Source organism: Mastomys coucha, unplaced genomic scaffold (assembly GCF_008632895.1).
Source record: "Mastomys coucha isolate ucsf_1 unplaced genomic scaffold, UCSF_Mcou_1 pScaffold5, whole genome shotgun sequence".
In the NCBI taxonomy this organism is placed as follows: domain Eukaryota; kingdom Metazoa; phylum Chordata; class Mammalia; order Rodentia; family Muridae; genus Mastomys; species Mastomys coucha.
Window position 1 is genome coordinate 118,286,371 of NW_022196911.1, and position 20,004 is coordinate 118,306,374.

The 20,004-nt window shown below is 49.1% G+C and overlaps 1 protein-coding gene across 2 annotated transcripts; it reads left to right on the forward strand.

Moving 5' to 3' along the window:
• The first annotated feature begins 293 nt into the window (after positions 1 to 293).
• Positions 294 to 19,555, forward strand: Metrnl (meteorin like, glial cell differentiation regulator). Of its 2 annotated transcripts, XM_031352606.1 has the most exons (4): positions 295 to 712; positions 5,630 to 6,015; positions 12,671 to 12,730; positions 13,719 to 19,555. In XM_031352606.1, exons 1-4 carry the CDS (start codon positions 534 to 536, stop codon positions 14,036 to 14,038), a joined length of 945 nt encoding a protein of 314 aa, XP_031208466.1. In that variant the 5' UTR covers positions 295 to 533; the 3' UTR covers positions 14,039 to 19,555. The 2 variants fall into 2 exon arrangements, with proteins under 2 accessions (XP_031208467.1, XP_031208466.1); XM_031352607.1 differs by lacking the exon at positions 12,671 to 12,730 and having other exon boundaries at positions 294 to 712.
• Positions 19,556 to 20,004: the final 449 nt, after the last annotated feature.

Sequence of the window (20,004 nt, forward strand, 5' to 3'; positions counted from 1 at the left end):
AACTCTCTCGTCCCCATCCCTACAGCTTCTTCATCCTAGCCCCAGCCCTCCTCCCTGACCTTGTTCCTGTCCTTTGCAAAGTCGTTTGTCCCACTCCGAGTTGCACTTTCCCCTTGTCCTGTGCGGCGAGATGCTGCCCACTGAGTAACTGCGGCGTGACACCAGGGCGTTCCAGGCTAGAGCTGGCAGGACGCAGATCTGTGAGCTGGCGCACGGGGCGGAACTGCTGGCCGGGGCCGAAGCCAGGCGGGGGCGGAGCTGGGACGAGGGCGGGGTGGCTTCACGGTTCCGCCCCCCAGCTGAGCCAGACCGCGGTCCGGGAACTTGCTAGCTCAGAGGTTCTAGGGGCAGCCGGCGCGCTTCTCTAGTTGCAGCTTGGGCGGCTCCTATGGTGGGCGGCCAGGGGCGAGCCGGGATGGGCTATAGACGCGCGACGTGATCAGCTCGCACACGGACCCACGCCTCCCGTCGCACTGTCTCAAGAGTCTATTCTGTGGGTGCAGGCACTCCCCGTACGCAGACCCTGCCGGAGCATGCGGGGTGCGGTGTGGGCGGCCCGGAGGCGAGCGGGGCAGCAGTGGCCTCGGTCCCCCGGCCCTGGGCCGGGTCCGCCCCCGCCGCCACCGCTGCTGTTGCTGCTGTTGCTGCTGTTGCTGCTGCTGGGCGGCGCGAGCGCTCAGTACTCCAGCGACCTGTGCAGCTGGAAGGGGAGGTGAGTCTTGCGGGTGATTCCAGCATGGACCGCTTGGACCTGGACCGGAGCCCTCGGCAGCGAGTGGCAGAGTTGGTGGTGCCTGCGGGGTAGGGATCGTTATGCTGGCCAAGTCCGGTGACCCCCGCCCCAGCTCTGGTTTCAGGACAAAAGAGTTGGTGGCATCTGGGTCCCAGCTTGGTGGACGCCCACTCTCCGCGCGCGTAATACTGCCCTAGTGGGTTTCCTGGGCTCCATAGGCTGCTTGTTCGGTCCTCCCAACGGTTGGGATTTCTGATCCTTGGGAAAGGGTTGGGATTGTGCTCATCTAGAGAGACAGCTGTGGCGTGGAGAGCGCGGGGTCCAAACGAGACCCGTATCGGCTGCAGCACCAGCCGATGGGGCAACCAGATGGGGTCGACACCTGTCCGCGGCCAAATGCAGTAGGGTAGAGCCCTGAGCCCGCTTGGTGAAGGTCAAGCCGCCCTTGGCAGCAGGGCACAGGGTTCTTGTGACACCTCTCTCTGGTCCCCATCAGCGGTAACAGGGGAGGACTTTTTGCTATTGTTTTAACTGAAGTGTGACGTATGGAAAGAAGCACAAGTCACAAGTGTGCGCGGGCGGGGTGCCTGAGGAGTCGTAGCTACTTTGGACACTGAGAACGCGCCAGGCACAGCGGCCGGCCCCCTCTCTTTGCAGAGCCAGTTTTATTTGCTGCAACTTGCTAATTCAGCGGTTTGCATAGCGCGCAGCGCTGATGCGGGTCTCCGCTGTAAACGTGGGCTAGGATGGCGGCAGGGGTCCTGTGTAGCTCATCCCATGGTCAGGGCGCTTGCGCAGGCCCGGGAGGTACATGATCTGGTCTGAAGCAGACTCCAGTGAAGGGGGCTCATGGGGCAATGCGTGTGATGGGTGATTTTAGTCAAGAGGGTTTTCTGAGAAAGGTGGATGTTGAGTAGTGCCCCGGATCTGCGTAAGCAGGGCACCAATGGTTATCTTGTACACTTACAGTGCCTGACTTTCTGAGGAAACCACAGAGACCGAAATCAACCCCCATCAAGACTCCTGCTGGAGTGCTTGGACTGAAAGATTGAGAGCTGCTTCCTGAGTGCTCCAGCGCCGGTCTTTCAGGGAGTTGGAGCTTTCTCTCCAGCAGAAATCCCTTCTTGCCTGGCAAGAGCAGGGAGTCAGTAGAGCTTGGGGCAGACCAGAGCAGATTGGATCTGGGGGAGGACTGGCCTCGGGAGTGCTGGCGCCATCACAGAACTGGCCATGAGCCTGTGATGCTAAGCTCTTACCGGGCTGCCCTTTTCCGTGGTAATTAACTCTCTGCTCACAACCTGCACTGCTGAATTAGTGTACTGTAACTTCAGATCTTGGGGTGCCCTGTTCCAGCAGACTAAAACCAGAAACCGAACGCCTTCCTTTAAATGAGGTTTCCAGACACTTGCTTTCCTTCCAGGTTCTTAGGCGGTGTGCCTGAAAGACCACAGTTTCGCTGAGCCCAGGGATCTGTGGTGAGGGGTGGCTTTCCCCGAGGTAGTGAGGGATTGAGTAGAGACAAAATAAAAGACACCTTATTTCTTATTTCTGTGGGTCCATTCTCATGTTGTTCCTTCCAACTAAGTGGAACCAGATGTCTACCACATGATGCATGTGACTGCTGGGCATTGTGAACTGGCTACCTGTCCCCTTGGACTCCCCCTCTCCCCTGCCTACTTCCAGAGCCAGGCCAAGGGCCTCCAAAAGTGTGTGAGCAGTGGGAAGTGTCCAGTAGCTGGTCATCCTTATGCCTACCTGGCCCTTCTCCCCCAACTCATTCCTATTCTGGGATTCCTTCGAGGGTCTCTTTCCCAGGGCACAGCTCTGCAGAGTACAGCTGAAGGCGTCTGGTAGTTGTAGGTAGATAGATGGGATTGGGAGAACACATAATATTCCCTTTTGTTATAGACAGGGTCCCTACTTACAAATGCACTTCACAGATCAGTTGACTAGTGCCCAGCATGCTGGCATACTTGCTACACTTGCTACTGTACAGTGTATATGACTTTTTTTTTTCAAGCAGTCTAGAACAAATCATTGGGTGGAGTAAGCCTCAAAATGTTGGATTCTGGCCTCTGATAGGAAGGGAGTTGCTCTCCATAGCCTTGGCCACTCCATTTAACTCATTGTAGGCTCTAGGTGTTTCCAAGTAATCAAGTTGGAAATTTTGAAATCCCTCTTTCCATCCTTGTTGATTAGCCAGTGCTATAAAGGTGAACCATGAACTTCCCCACTGTGATCAGCAAGAATGCTATGAATGTAGTCACACCTAGGCTGTCTTGTAAGGTAGGAAATGAAAGGCAAAGCTTAGCAGCAGAACCTTTTGGTTTCGCTTGGACCCAAAGCCCTTGTAGAAACCCTTGTCTTGTCCCTGTAGCTGGGTTGTGGGTATTAGCAGTGTACCTGAACAAGCCTTGCTCACATCCTTGAGTCCTCACACCAATCTGGAATTTATGCTTTGTCTCACAAGGCCATTAAAAATTTGTGTTTATCTGGGTAGTGAGCCTTGCTGATTGGAAAAAAGAAAAAAAAGCATTGGGCTGGTGAGATGGCTTAGTCGTATAGTGCTTGTCCAACCTTGTGCTGCTCTTTGGGACAGAAACACACACACACACACACACACACACACACACACACACACACACACCATTTATTCAGTTTAACCTATACCTATGATCAGGTCATCCCTGTCAGTTTTATGGTGTAGGCTAGGACCAGTTTTGTCTGTATTTATAGCTTCATCATAGCCGTGGAGTATGGTTATTTTATTTTGTGTAGCTGATGTATCATCTGTATCTCATGAAGATGGTAAAGTCCTGTGGATCAGTGATCATTTAAGATGATAGGGTGCTGGATATTTGAAATGGAGATTTGGGGTACTAGGTACTCCAGTGGGAACCTGCCTTAACTTCGTTAAAGATCTGTCTGGCTGAGGCCCCTTTACTTTAGTTCCTGCTTCTCTAAACATGGGTTATGCACACGGTTTTGATGTGAAAGCTCTTGTATCCAGCTACTAGTTGTCTTCTTGTTGATCTGAGTATATTAGGAGAGTGTGAAGGAGCACTCTTGCTTGTCCTGGGATGCACACTTAGTCCTTCCCTTAGCTAGTGAAGCCTGAGTAGAGGTGGCCTAACAGGTACCTCATTCTGTGGGTCCTCTGCCCTCATGTTGTTCTTAACAAGTGGAGTGTAGTGGGCTCCGCATAATACAGGTGGCTGCTAGGATGGCAGCCCCGAGTCTGGGCATTGTGGGCTGGCCTTGTTGTCCCCTTGAGTATCCTGTGGAGGATAGTGTTTCAGTGCTCTGAGGCCCCAGATTTTCTGTAGTGAGGCCTCCATGCTCTTGATTCATCTTGATTTTGATGAAGCAAAACCTCATGCTGGGTGCTTTATATTAAATATAATTTATATTTGTCAGTTGAGGTTTGTGACTGTTCTGGTACAAGTGTCAGTTATCCCTTGATGTTGGAGACAGGAGAAAGAGAAACACAATAATTAGGTTTTAGCCATGTGCCCATTTAGTCTAATTTTCATATAATACTATAATTATGCCCATTCCTGCATAGGTGTCAGTTGAACTTGTGTGAGTTTTATTGACTGTAATTTGTAAGTTTATTCTACATGTGTGACTTGGGTAGTGCCTGCTGGCTGGCTGTTCCTGGCCCAGAGCCTTGTGGGGGTGGGAAGCAGGTCAGGAGGGGTTCACCCACAATGCTTCTCTCTGATGTGGTCTGTGGGGTGACTTACAGTCTTAGACTACTGTAGTCCTTGTATACAAAATGAGGTTTTGGGGGCCGGAAGCATGGGTCACTTATAGTAAAGGTATGCCATGTGTTATGCATTTTCTCTCTTGCAGAAAAGCTTTCTGGTAACTCTCTCAGGCTAGGTTCTGGATATAGCCTTTTTTATTTTGCATAAAAATCCTAAGAATGTGGGTGAACCTGTCTGGGATCTGATCAGAACCAAATGCATGTAATAGAACTCTTAGCTGAAGCCACTGGTTTCTTTCCAAGACCACTGTGGTTATGACGTAACCTTAGCAACAAGCCGACTTTTGCTTTATATTTTGAGCAGGAGAAACTTCTGCATTTTCAGGAGTTTCAGGTTTTTGAAAACGATACTGCCTCACAAGGGTGTAGCATGCTACACGCATCCTTTCATTTGGCATACGTGAGACCAAATTATTACTTTAGGAAACTTACTACTTTAGGAATCCCATCCAAAGGTCCTCTTGTTCTTTAGACTTCTCCCCACCTCCTCCCCCAGTGATGTTTTCTTTAGCCTCATAATGAATTCTGCTTTAATGGTACTTGGGTTTATTTTTTAAAATATGACTGGTGAAATAAACCTCAGGTCTGAGAATGAATGACAAATGGTCAGATCATTGGCTTAAGGAAGATCGAAACCTCTTATTTCCTGTGGCTAACTCCTCCAGCTGGTTTGGAAGCTGCTCTCTGGAGTATGTTATTACATGTGTAGTGCACCCATGGTATCTCTACACACAAGCTTTATCCTCATTTTTCACTTCCTTGAGTGGTTGGAAACCTTGGCTGGTGCAGTGATCCTGCTGGTCTACTTTGCTAGATAGATGTCTTGGAATACCCAGATCATTCCTGGTGCCATTTCCTTGGCTAAGGAAGCTGCTAAGACTCTGGTGCCCTGGGGCACAGCATGGGATGTGTCTAGGGTCTGGCGAGCCGGTGTGGCCTGTACCGGGAGAGCTTTGGTCTTGCTCAGCTTTACTCTTGGAGTAAGTCTACTGGAAGCTGAGAGAGGTGGGTTCCCTTTCCATGTGTCAGGTGAGTGTAAGTGGCTCCTGAGTGAGGCTGTGCGTGTGGTGGTGCATTTGGGACCTCTGCTCTGGGATCCTGGCTGACTCTGTTCCCTCTTCCCACAGTGGGCTCACCCGGGAGGCACACAGCAAGGAGGTGGAGCAGGTGTACCTACGCTGCTCAGCAGGCTCTGTGGAATGGATGTACCCAACTGGGGCGCTCATTGTTAACCTACGGCCCAACACCTTCTCACCTGCCCAGAACTTGACTGTATGCATCAAGCCTTTCAGGGACTCCTCTGGGGCCAATATTTATTTGGAAAAAACTGGAGAACTAAGACTGTTGGTGCGGGACATCAGAGGTCAACCTGGCCAAGTGCAGTGCTTCAGCCTGGAGCAGGGAGGCTTATTTGTGGAGGCAACACCACAACAGGACATCAGCAGAAGAACCACAGGCTTCCAGTATGAGCTGATGAGTGGGCAGAGGGGACTGGACCTGCACATGCTGTCTGGTGAGTACCCTGTACAGGGTTAGCATGGGCTAGCAAACCTGTCCTGATGCTTACTCTCAGGTTCACCTAGTCACACTGATTATTTTTTCCCTACCCTCTTCTGAATTCACCTCTGTGAAACATTCCTATGTCTATGGGTTCAATGTGGCATGCTTGTTCCATGAGTCCTTTGTCTTACTGAAGGACTGCAAAGTGAGAGAGATTTGGACCTTAAAACTGAATGCAGCCTTTTCACCCAAGACCCCCTTTAAGAAGACTTCTCTTTGTTGTGTACCCTTAGGCCCCTGGAGCTTCTGACTTGAGGGAAGTGAGGTGGTAGGAGGCTGTGATTCCTGAGAATGGCTTGTAGTTCTGGTCCCTAAAGAACTTTTTACAACTCATTTGAGGTGGAGCTTCTACCCTTCCAACTGTCCCACAAACTTGGTTCGGGTTTTTGGTGTCTGCTGTAGACTTGAAATAGTTTTGGGTGGGGAGCAGAACAGCATACAGCTGTGCTATCCCAGAGGCTTTTGAGGATGGGTATTAGGATTGAGGAAGACACATAAGGTCTCCAGGGAGAGCATAGCTGACCCAGCTCCATATCCACAAGACAGAGCCAGAAGCCTGATGGGAAAGCCAGCAATTACCTGGTAGGGTCTGAGATTGAGAAAGGGAGGTGTGTAGCCAGGTGCCTGCTGGGGGTTGGGGTAGGTAAACCTGGGAGGAGCTCCCCACTGGGACAGAATACTCAGGAACTCCTATCACAGTGACAACCTTGGATGCTGATAGATGATGAGGTTCGGGCACACATTTCTCCAAAACCAGAGGGAGGCCAAGTGAGGTGGCATGTGTGTCTAATAGCTGAAGCTGTGGAGTTGGTTTTTTTTCTGTTTTTTTTTCTTTCGTTTTGATGCAGCAGATGTTTTTCTGTGTGACAGACAGTAGTGATAAGAAAGTGTTTTCATTTTAATCCCAGGTTTGAGAATATGGGGTGGCTTTGCAGCAGCTGCCTGATTTGCCTCGTGCTCTAGCAGAGGCATGTTTTTGCCAGCTGCAGATAGTTTCTGTGATTGTGTGATGTTCAAAATTCTGGGAACTTCTCAGAGAATATATAAATGCAAGGGCTCCGAGAGGTGGGATGGGTGGTAGTTGGTCATTTAAGGGGGTTGGGTGTGGTTTGTTAGTAGTTGTGCTCAAAGAAGAAACAAGAAGAAAAAAATTAGATTCAGAGACCTCTATCTATCTCCCTTCTATCCTTTCTCTCCTGTCTAGTGACAGAGACTGAAACCTGGAGGATAAAGGGTGGGAAAAAGAAGAACCAACAAAGTAGCAAAGACCAGCTACCACAGACAAATTGCATCAATGATGTGTCTTTGTGGGTAGTAGAGAGATGTCAACCCATAGTGGTAGAAGTCAAGTCTCACCTCTTATGCTCTGATCCATCAGGGTCTTAACTTCTTTGCTTATAAATGAGGTTGACTGGTAGGTCACCAAAACTTCCCTCTCTCTTCTCTTTTACTGTCTGCTGTCTCTGTGTCCACACCTCCAAGCTAATAGAGGGAGACCTGTAGGGTCAGTTGAGTGGCCTCAGGTGTTCCTGGGATTTCAGGAAGGCAGTAGCCCTGGCATAGGTATTTAGCTATAGTCCTATTTTCAGTATTCTATGTACCTTTCAGGCTACAGGGTCTCAGACAAGGCAGTGTCCCAGCTAAACTGTCATGCTATCCCTGTGCCTAGGACTTTGCTGTGTTTGAGCCTCAGGGTTCCCTCATTATCCTAAAACAAACACCTGCTTGGCACTGGATATGTGTGAAATCAAACCTGCAGTGATTTTGCACACTTTGTCAATGTCAGACACTACATAGTGACTATCAGAACTCAGGGCAGGGACTCAGACTGAGGTGGTTTTATGAGCTCTGGCCCAAGTCTACATTGCCTGAAAATGGGCATAGAAACCAGTATTACCTAGACCTGGGTGTCACCCATCCTAGGGAGTACCGCCTGAGTCCCAGGGTTAGATGGTCTCAGCCTGAACAATTGGCTTTCTTAGAGAATGGGGGCTCCTGAGCTGTTAGTGCTTAAGGAAAGGGTGGATATATAACGTGAAATGTTAGTGCTGGCTATTGTCCAGCCCAGATTGGGACAGCTTCCAAGGGTTCTATGGCCGGTGGCAGGCTTTCCCTTTTTTCCTGCTTTGGCCTTGGTGCAGCTTCAGAAATGAGATATAAGACAGAACTAAGGCAGTGTCATCGGAGAAGGAAGAGCGTACCTGACCTGGATGGTTATGCCAGAGGCAGACAAGCTCTTAGATGAATCAGTCCTCAGTTGTGCTGACTCAAGAGAACTGTGGTGCTATGGGTTGGAACCCAGACAAGAGTACATGAGAGAATGTGCACATGTGCAGGTGAGCCTTGATCCCCACCCAGAAAGGAGAGAACTTGCCACTGCTCCAGGACAGGTCCATGAGAGTGTCTATAGCGTTAGCTTCATGTTTACCTGGATTGTATCTTGTGACCTGCATCAAAATGTTAGAGACCAGAGAAGTGGGGTATAGTGCTGTCCCAGGGGTATATGTAGGTCACATGAGAGGTGATCCCAGCACCTAGGACCCCAGCATGCTGGATTTGGCTGCTTGCCCTGCATCTGTTGCCCCTCTGTCCTTGTTAAGGATATCTGGCCAGTGGAGCTACTTCTGATGCTTAGGGAAATCTGGCAGAATAGTGAAGGCCCTACCTCTGACTACAGATAAAACTGCATCTGGAGGCTGACCTCTCTGTCCAGCTATGTAGGAGAAATGATTGTGGGGTAACCAGCAAGGGTGAAATTCTGTCTGGTTCAGGGGACAAGTACAGCTGGGATGTGTCCTGGTTCCATTCCATCCTGGTGAGCTCATGACCTTGGCCATTGCTGTGGAACTCTGGGAGGGGGTGTCAAGTGAGGGGGTTGGTGGCAACAATGGCATTTCAGACACACACTGAAGAGGAGGCCAGCAGGATACTTTTCATTGTTATTGCTGTCACTGGCTCATGGGACTCAGGGTGGAGCCTGCTGCTTCTGAGCGTCTCCTCTCTAAATCCTGCTCTGCTTGTTGCTAATAGGCTTGAGAGGCTGCATGGAGCCCCACTGCTCAGGTCCATTTGGTAGACTCAGAGTTTGGGCATGCCCCTGATGGTGTGAGGGTTGAAGGCCATGTCTTTGTTTGCTTGTTTGTTTGTTTGTTTGTCCTGTTGAAAACAGGGTCTCTCTATTATGTAGCTTTGGCCATCCTAGAACTTGCTATACAGACCAGGCTGTCCTCAAACTCACAGAGATCCACCTGCCTCTGCCTCTAGAGTGCTGGGATTAAAGATGTGTACCACCATGCCCAGTGATGGTCATGTCCTGAAGTAGAAGGGAGCATTGTGCCCCAGAAGCTGAAGAGCAAAGGGCACATTCTTTGGAGTTCTGCATTCTCTGGTCAGTTCCTGCCTTGGGTTTCTCAGGCCACTGTGGTTTTCTTTGGATTACTTTTTCATCTTAGTCCTCTCTCAGCCTTGGGTAAAGAACAGTGTGGTCCTCACTGACTTCTTGCAAGGATGAACGGTTCAGAGAACCCTTTGGTCACATTGTCCTTTGGGTGGCACCTGGTAGTGGTGATCATTGAAGAAGCCGAGGCCTTAGCTCCTAGCCTACTTTGCCCAGGTATGTCTTGCTTCTCTGCTCCTGGTAAACCACTATACTTTCCGCCTATCATAAGGTATACTAGAGACCTTAAAGGGCTTCAGTATGTAAGATTTTTGTCTTGGAACTATATGTGCCATTTTGGCTGTTCTCATTAGACAGTGCTGCCCACACACACACCAGTTGGTCTGGCTTACAAGGTCTGCAGACCTTCTTAGCATCCAGCTAATTTTTGCCTGTGTTTGCTCTTCCTGCTTTCTGGCGATTGTGCCCAGGATGAGCCCTCACCTGAATCTGTCCCCAAGAGGCTTAGATCTTGTTTTCTTTATCCTCATTTAGTTCCTTTTATGTACTTTCCTGTCTGATTTCCAAAGTGGCTCCCAGGAAATGCCATGTCAGCACCTGCAGTCAGCACATTCTACAGCTGTTATGAACTTGAAATCTTCCTAGATGGAGGTCCTTAGTATCCACATTGAGTTTCTGCAAAAATGAAGCTCAGAATTAGGACAAGGAGGCCTTCAGGTGGGCCACTAGCTCAGTTGTCACTCATGGTGCCGACTCCTTGAGGCTTGCACATGTTTGCAGGATGCCTAGCCTGACAAAGGGGCATTTCCTGCAGGCATTTGTGAGCCAGGCCACAGGGGGTGGTCTCTAAGTATTCTCTGCAGCTAGCAGTTGAGGTCCCTGCACATATAACTCACAGAGAGGGCAAAACTTAGGGGCTTGTTTCAGGCTATATGCCCGGGGCTTGTTTCAGGCTATATGCCCAGGCCTGGGATCACTGCTTTTCCCCTCCTCTCCACTGGAAGGAACAGCCCTGGTTCAACTTAACTGGTTAACTCTTCACTCTGAGGTGCTTTAGGGAGGCTTCTGGGGACCCTCGCCTCCAACTCTAAACACTATGTGGCCTGAACACTTAGCCTTTTCCCTACCATCTGCTGCCCTTCTCCCTGAAGTAGGCCCTCAGGTAGACTGTGGTCACCAGGGTAGCCTGTAGGCACAGGTCAGGTACCAACTATGGTTGACTCCCCAGAGTACTGTGCTCTGAATCTAATGTTGCCCAAAATGTTAGTCCCTGAGGTCTCCTGCATTGCCAGGCCCTGTCTGTGCTCCAGATCAACCCATGTCTGCCCATATAGTATGAGCACTGGTTCCTAGTCAGTGTGAAAATAAGCAGCATGTTACAGAAGCCACACACCTCAGCAGCTTCAGTGTTGAGGTTCAAGTGACATCAGTGGTAGGAACTGTGGTGACCCAAGCAAATATCACAGGAAGGAAAGGGGCTGCAGGGCAACCAGAGTTGAGGATGAACATCCAAGGGACCAGCAAACCAACTTCCAGGAGTCATTCTGTCCAGGTCACCTCAGCAGAAGTTTCAGGACCGTGAAGCTGGCATGCGGGTGGGAGTGTTTCATTTTCTGATGGGCTGTGCCAACAGGTTGTACTTGTTTGGCGACTTCTCCCTTTTCTGATAACTAAATAGAAGCAAAAGTGCTTGAGGTGAGTGGGTGGGTGAGTCAGCAAGTGCTTGGCTGGAAGGCACCCCACCTCCCTTTCTGGGGTAGGTCCAAAGGATAGGGCCTCGGACACACCCGGATCAAGGGTCCACAGAGAGCTATGCTTGATTAGGACACTGTAAACCCCAAGACTCTGTCTCAGGTTTACTTTTTCAGGAACTGATAAGGCTTTTCTCAACTTCTGTTGGCCTGGAAACACTTGGCTTGCTTGCCTTCCACCCACATGAGTGCAGTCTTGGGTTCCCTGGGGCCAAGTCACCAGCACTTAGGGTCAGGGTATATGGCCTCCAGGCATGTAGATAGCATTGACTTCTTCCAGGACCAAGGAGTCTTAAGACAAGGACTTCCTCAAATCCTTTGCAGGAGAATGGCTACAGGGAAATATGTCTGCGATGTCATTCCACAGGGTTTCTGTTTATTGGAGAACTTGGGCCCAAAGCAGGAAACTGAGGATAAAGCCTTGAGACATAATTCACAGCAGATAACAAGCTTCTTGAATCTACTTGAATCTACTCTGGTTTGTAGAGAAGCTGCTGAGCCACAGTTTCTGTTTCATACCAGGGGACGTGAAGTGAAGGGCAGGAGGTAGCTATTACTAGAGAAATGAGTTATATAAGTAGTTGACCAGTGATGGAGCTCATTCTAAGAGTATATGTACCTCTGGGCTCCCTGTAGGATGCCAGGCCCCAGGTTCTGAGTGTCTCAAGCCTAAGTCCTATGAATAAGACTCAATTTGATGGGCTCTTATAGTATATAACTTGTCCCAAGGCTCAGTGAGGCCTAGAGTAGGGGCTAAACTGATGGCTCGAGTCCAAGAGCCCATATCCACAGCAGACAGATTTTCCCAAACATGCCCACTCTCCCACACTCCAGTCAACACTCCCTTTGCAGATGCTTAGCTTTGGTTCTTGTAAGAAAAGCCCAGGGCAGATGGGCTGAGTGAGATTCTCCTTTGGGGCTGTGACCTGGGGAGTAGACATTAGGCTGCATTGAGATACTCACACCATTTTAGGTTGTGAGTGTGGAAGCTGCAGGAGGTTGGGTAGTATCCACTTGTGGTTTCAGTTCATCTTGGGGTTGGTTTTGCATTATCACAGGCTTGTAAGAACAATTTTGTTTTTATTGCTGTTTTGTTTTTAAATGAGTAGAGTTGTTTATTTGGAGCTACACTAACAAAATGAGTGGTGTGGGGCTTCTTCTCTTTGTCTGGACACATGTTATTGCAGCTACAGTATGAGCTAGGAGGGCCAAACGATCCCTTGGAATTAATGGCTGGCTTGACAGAAGCTGGTCTTCTGCCTCCTTCTTTGCTGATCACTCCTATGGTAGAGTTGGAGCTGGCCAGAGGTCTCACCATGATTTTATCCCTTTCAACCATGCACCCTCACATGTAGGCCAGGGAGTCAGGCCTTTTGTATTCTGCCGTGTCAGGATTGGGGAGGATAGGTGACTAAGCAGTGCTGTCTGGGCTGTATTGTCACCCTGTTCTTTCTCCTCAGCCCCTTGTCGGCCTTGCAGTGACACTGAGGTCCTCCTTGCCATCTGCACCAGTGACTTTGGTAAGTCTGTTCCTGTGGTTGTCCTTCCAGTGTCTGAGGGCTTTCCTAAGTCAGCATTGATTTCTTTTATGTGTATGTGTATGGGAGGGTGGGTTGCTAAAGCTGCTGAACCTGGCTTCACCCTGCAATCACAGGGAGTAGTGCATTGTGTATACACTAAGGTGAGTCTGCACACCATGCATGCAGGCAGAGTTGGTGTTTGCATTCTAGGTGTGTCAGTGTATTCTCTCTGTGCACAGGAGCTCACAACATCCTGGGGACTCTGGAAGCCCTTCAGTTCCCAGTAAACTTTCAGAAGTGCTCTGGGAACATAGTTCAGAGGGCAGCCTGGTATGTCCCTGTGCCAGCCCCAGCTCAGAGCTTGGCTCATTCTTCATCCAGGCTGTTGGGGTTTTGAAAGCCCCTTTGGAGTCAGGGATGTTTTCTGAGGGTTGGAGGCTCCTAGCCAGAATATTTGCACAGTATTCTTCTTAGACCAGGGGTAGTCCTTGCTGAACTGCTGCCATAAAAGTGGCTACATTAAGCTGGGGTCCAGCTGGCTGTGCTCAAACCCTCATCCAAAAGCCAAGAGCTATCACTTGGTGGAATCTTGACTCCTTACTGCTCCACTCCCCAGGCCCTACCCAACTACCTAATACAAGTTGCTCCCTGTCACCTCCTCTCTCATCATTCTTATCTTTTGAGCTGCATTGTGACACCTGATGGGACTCAGAACTGCAGAGCATTTTGCTTATTTTCTTGTTCTTACCTGGAGAGCATGTGCTGTGTAGCTGATGCCCAATAGAATATCTTTGTCTGACAGTATCAATACCACAGACTTCTGCTCATCATTGAGCTTTCAAAAGGCTGCTGTGTGACTAGAGCAGGTTCATGTCCAGTTCTAATGCCTTTGACAGCCAGGGACATGCCCAAGGTGGTGTGTGCTGTGTGCCTGCCATTGCTGACAGAGCCCATTAGATTTGTTCACCTCTGTCTTCTTCTTCTACAGTTGTCCGAGGCTTCATTGAGGATGTTACCCATGTACCAGAACAGCAAGTGTCAGTCATCTACCTGCGGGTGAGCAGGCTCCACAGGCAGAAGATCAGGGTCTTCCATCCAGCTCCTGAGGACAGTGGCCACTGGCTGGGCCATGTCACAACACTGCTGCAGTGTGGAGTACGACCAGGACATGGGGAATTCCTCTTCACTGGACATGTGCACTTCGGGGAGGCACAGCTTGGATGTGCTCCACGCTTTAGTGACTTTCAAAGGATGTACAGGAAAGCAGAAGAAATGGGCATAAACCCCTGTGAGATCAATATGGAGTGACTTGCAGGTTGACACATGTTGTCCTTCAAATGAGCCACGGTTTGTGGTCTCAATTGCTCTATCAAATCCTGATAAGGATTGCAGACTGGTGGCATGGGCCCAGCCTGGTGCTTGAACTGGGAAGGTACATACTGCTCTGACCCCTTAGGTCCCAGCCAAGGATGCCCTGACCCATTGGAAATGCTGTAAAATGCAAACTAAGTTATTATATTTTTTTTTTTTTTTGTAAAAGATGCCTTGGTGTGCCTTTTAATAGTGTTTTTACAAAGTTATTTTCAGCCACTGGATTTGGCCTGATATATTGGTGTGGGAGCTAGGTTATGATATATTGATGGGAGCTAGTGATGGTTATGGGTCTTCTATGGCTATGGCTCAGCCTTGTTATTCTTGTGATAGAAATGTATGGAACAAATACTTTTTAATTTTCCCTTCATTTTTTTTTCTATTTTAAAAGACCATCTTTCCAATTGAGAACCTTTTCAGACTGTATGGAGACTGCTCCCATTCCAGAGAGTAAAGACCAGGATCTTGAGACCAATATTACATCCATCTTAACCCATCAGAAGGGTCCCTGCATTGAACCTTCTCTGTTCAGCTGTGGCCTGCTGTCCCAAGACCTTTTGCTCACTGGACTAGATGATGCTGCCTAGCTTTAGGCAGATGCTCTTCCCTGGCTCCTACCAGGCCACTGTTGCTTTCTGCATCTGTCCACACCTTTCCCACTGAACCTGTCTTGTCCTTTGACCCCGAGTTTCCCCAAATGCACACAGCAAGTCCCCGAATACCAAGTAACTAACCTACTTAATGGCCCATTTCTTCAGAGGGTGTGGGTTTTCTTTATGATAGGAAAATCCCACTAATTGAAGTTTAAACAACAGGCTTTCCTTCATACAATCCTGGAAGCCAGAATGGGTGTGAGTAGAATCACATTTCCTCTGGAGACTCCAGGAGAGACTTTATAGCTTCTGGTGACTCCAGGAATCCTTGACTTGTGATGATTTTACTCTGGTGTTGGTGTTGCTTTTCCTGCCATGTGTCTTCTGCCTTGTATGTGTAGGTCTGTGTCAAATTTCTGTCTTGGGAAGTTACAGATCATTGATTTAGGCCCACCCTGGTGACCTCATCTTTACCTGAAATTTACTCTATTTCCATTTAGGTCAGAGGCAAAGGCTGCAAAAAATATCAAATCTGGAGAGAGCTTCAGTGGTTAGGCACTTGCTTCTCTTACAAAGGACCTGTGTTTAATTCCCATGTTGGGAATTCATGTTAGGTGGCTTATAGCTACAATTCCAGGGGATCTAGCAACCTCTTCTACACACACACACACACACACACACACACTTAAAAACAAAACAAAACAAAAAAACCAAAGAATATTCGTTCCAATATAGGGAGCTGGGGGTGGCCTGCATTTCAGCTCTGTGTCCTAGCTCATGGGCCCTGTCCTGTTAGAGTCCTGGCTGGGACTTCATCGGTTCTTGGAGTTGCTGCCTCCTGTTCAAGTTCTAACAACTCTGTGGCCTTTACCAGTTCCTAAGACATGTTGGGGTATCCCCTCCCCCTCCAGCTATGGGCCTCAGGGGTAAACAGACCCAATAATTGTGTTTATTTATTCAGCAGGTGCTTCTTCCCATGCAGCTTCTGAGGCAAGACCTAGGAGAGATTGATATAGCCAATGAGCACCAAGCTGGTGTGCTAGTTTAGGTGTGCACACTCTAGTATGTGCCAGCTCAATTTGCGCTGGTACAGGTCTGCAGGTCACAACAAGAAACAGGTGCCCATGGGTGAGGATGCGAAGCAGTAGTTTGTGAAGGGCTGGGCCCCACCATGGCTGGTGATTAGGATACCTTATGCTAGCAGGACTAGGTCACACAGATGCCATGCCCAGTTGAGCCCCTCCCAGTTCCTCCTCTCAGCCTACAGGGAAGCTGCAGAACAGGATTGGTGTGCTGGCCACCACCTGTCTCTGCAGGAGATTGGGGTCAGCCTTGCTTGATTCAGGTGAGTGGCAACAGGGAGTGAGGCTGCTTGCACAAGATGAGAGCGAGCAAGGCTTCCCAGGTGTGAAAGTAGCCTCTTTGATAGAATCTTTGCTGGAGCTGGCAGGGCCCAAGGGGCTGAAAGGTACTGACATCACTTGTAGACAACTTATATTTAACAGATATGTGTAGGTGGACACCTGGTTCCTTGTAGGAGTTTCTTTTTCCATGGCTGAGGCTGGTTAACTACTGGAACAGAACCAGAGTTGGGGAAGAGCCATCACATTGGGTGAAAGCTGCCTCCCTAGAGAATATACACCATGAAGTAGTGGGCGCTACTCTCTGACTCCTTTCAGGGGAGCAATGTAGAAGCTCAAGTCCTGGCCCACCTGTGCCCCAAATTTCACCATTTTTTACCAAAATTCACATACTTTACTGCCTCCATACTGCCCCCTTCTGTATTCTCCCCTCATTCCATATCCTTCTCCCCTTTATTGTCCTCCCCCTCCCTTGTTCCAGTCCCATACACAGCCCCCAACTGTTTCCTCTCCCTGGACTGGCTTCTGCCTCCTTTGTCCCTTTCTCTTGTTTCCTCCAGCTGCTTTGTGTCCTACCCCTGTACTGTCCCCATCTCCCTCACTGTCCCACTTCTCTGCACTGTCCCCTTCTCCTGCAACATCCTCTCTGCTGCCTTTTCCTTCATCCCACTGACCTGATCCCTGTACTGTCTCTGTGACTTGCTAGTACTGTTTCCTCTACTGTCCGCCCCCCCCCCATACTGTCTGCTCTCTTTGCACTGTCCCCTGTCCCTTTACTGCCTACTCTTGCTCCCTTTCCTGTTGCCTTATCCTAAGTCCTGGGCTGTAGGTGCCAAGATCACACACTGTAGTTCTTCTTCTTCCTTTTCTCTTTTAAACCTATGGACCAGACCTCACTGTTGATTGTATCTCCTGTCTGCGTTCGGCTCACAGGCCCTGTTCTTAGAGTTGCTGCATTCTGGTCAAGTTCTGAGAACTGTGTGGCCCTTCCCAGTTCCTCAAGCACACTGGGAGAGTCCAACTTCTTTGGGAGGCTGTGACTTGCCAAGTTTATGATACAAGGACAGTCTCCTGTACATGGGTAACCCTCTCCATCCTCACCAACTGGGGCTTCATGTTACAGATAGGAAGTGGAAACATTCGTGAGTGCTGGTTAGGCCTCCTTCTAATGGCTGTACACCCCAAGGCATTCAGTTGTGGCTGGCTACTTCTCCTTGGCAAACAGGCAAACCCATCCCTGAACTGTCCCTACCCTTGCTCTGTCCTCTCCACCCCCACCCCCACTTCCAGCCAGTCCCTGATATGTCCTGGACCTCATTTCCTGCCTTGTGGTACCTGCTTAGGAAGATGAATGTGACATGCCACAGGAATACAGCAGAACCCACCCACCCTGTGGGACACTAGGATGAGGGAAATATTGAGCTGTGTCCCTATCTTGCTGTGGTCATTTCATATTGATCTGGTCCCAGGGTAGCCAAAAATCCAGGTAGGTGAGCTAACCTCATATAGACCCTATCAACCCTAGGATTTCTCTTCTGCCTGCCTGCCTGGGAGTAGATAAGCAGTTTTCCCAAGAAAATATTCATCATTTTGACCTCTTAAAATTGATCACAAGCTTTTGTCATCACATTTTTCTTAGGAAAAGTGGCTTAATGTGGTGCCTCTGTGGTAGAGAAAAGGAATGCCTTGCTTGCCCTAAGAACTTAGAGCCACAGACTCACAGATCTGCCTGCGGGTCACTTGCTGTGGCATTACCATTGCTGCCTTCATGAGCCAGGCTGGCCTGGCCTCCATTGGTGTTCCTCCCCTATCCCCAGGGTCACCAGTACTCTACCTTCTAGAAGTTTCCACAGCCTGCCAGAGTGGCAGCACCATGCCTCTGGCCTCCAGCCTTCTTCTGCCTGTCCTGCCACTTAGGTTTAAACTCTGACTCCTGCAGGTATGTTGTACTGTGAGCACCCAATAGTTAAGTTGTACTGTGAGCACCCAATAGTTATGTTGTACTGTGAGCACCCAATAGCCTGAGTAGTTTTTGACCCACAGCCCATGTATCCTACTTCTGGAAGGTTCTGAGTATTCTAGGTCAGAGCAGAGACCCTGTGTTGGTCTCTGGAATGTGTGGTGAGCAAGTCCCACCCAGAGTCTCTTAGTGGGGCCATGATTTCTTAAAGCAGTTAAAACCTTTCCCCATACCAGTTTTTAAAAGGATTTCCCCCATAACTATTAAATGAATGCTATTGAGACTATGTTTTTAAATATCAAAAAGTGTAGAAAAGGTGAGACAAACACTTCTGAGTAGCATGTTCACCAAGATTGTGCCAGTGTCTTTTTAATCATGACACTCAACTCCCTACAGCTAGTCTCTGGCTAACCTGTGGTCGCTAGCTTTGACATCCCATAACCCTGTGCTTATGGGTTTCCTTAGGAGCATAGATATGAGATTGCCAGGCAGAGCACACAGGCCTGAATTAGTTTTTAATGATTCTTCTGCTTCCTGTTCTGGAACCAACCAGTGCTTGAACCTCGGAACAGCAAAAGGTTCTAAATAGCAATTTCTGTTTCTCTGATTCATAACAGTTGTGTTTCTCCCTCCTTCTGAATCCTGTCCTTCATTTACATGGCCCTGAAGTCCTGTCCTGATTCTGGGGCCTAGCATGCAAAGGAAGTAGTTTATTCTTGATCCTCCAATGATCCTGCTGTAGGCACAGGGCCCTGTAAAGTGTAAGCCTGGAGATGTATGTGCTTCCAGAAGCTGGAACAGGTAAAGAACCAGGCAGGATCCAGGAACCAAGCCTGCAATATCCTAGGTTCAGGCTACTGTGATTTTGTTCAAACTTTTGACTTCTAGAGACCCATGACTTCCTGTCTGTGTTGTAGGTCTCTGAGTTGGTGGTGATAAATTAGTCATGATCTGAGTCCTTGCCAATGAAATGAGGCTCTCAAATACTTCCTCAGCTGGGAGGACTTCTGTAGAATTCCTGTGGCTGGGAAAGAAGGAAGACTGGCTGTTGGGAGAGCCTGGCACTGAGGCCAAGTGTCCAGCAAGGCCTGAAGGGCCAGGCTGCCGCAGCTCCTGAACCACATTATCTAGAAGGACCTGTTTAGGGCTTAGAGGTGCTCTGGTCTTACAGGTAGAGGTGGGAAGTCCTCATTAGTGCTATAGCTGTAATCTAGGCTGCCACTGAGGTGTGGTGGGAACTGATCCCAGACAGACTATGCATGTCTTTCTCCAGAGTAAATTTGGGGACAGCATCTCCTAGAGTGTTATTAGTAGGAGTTAGTGGTATCTAGATCCAGCCTGGGTGTGCCCATCCCATTGTCCACCTCTGACCACAATAAACCTATTATTATCATGGGTGGAAGACAGGTTACTTCAGCTACAGATACCCGGTCTATGGGACTGCCATTTTGTGTTTGTAGGATGAGAATATGAAGACAGTCCGGGAGCTTTCCAGAGAGAGACTTGACTATCTCTGGGACCTGTTTAATAAAGGTCCAGACAGCCATTCTTGACCTTTTCCAGTCTTTTTGTCCCAAGTACTTTTCCCTTTTCTGGGGAAAGCCCAAGAGCCCTCCTTCCAGCCTTTCCACCATAGCATCTGGGATAGAGATCTCCCAAAGAGGTTTTTAGTCCTGAGAGAAAACAGAGCCTTTGTTTCTATGGTGAGGTGTGGACGTGGTACACAGTAGATGCACAGGTCCCATCCCTTCTGAGGAGCTGCTAGCGCTGGCAGAGCTATTGAGGCTTTACAGGTGAGTGTCCACCAAAACAGGAGGAGCCAGACAAGTGATAATGAGAGGTTGTCAGGTAACCATGGCAGGGATTTGGGGATGCAAATCTGTGGGGAGGATGTAGTCTTCAGAGATTGTGGCCCTATGGGGAGGATGTGGTCTTAGGGAAGATCTGGCTCTGGGGACCACATTGCTTTTTGTAGATGATCCATGAGAG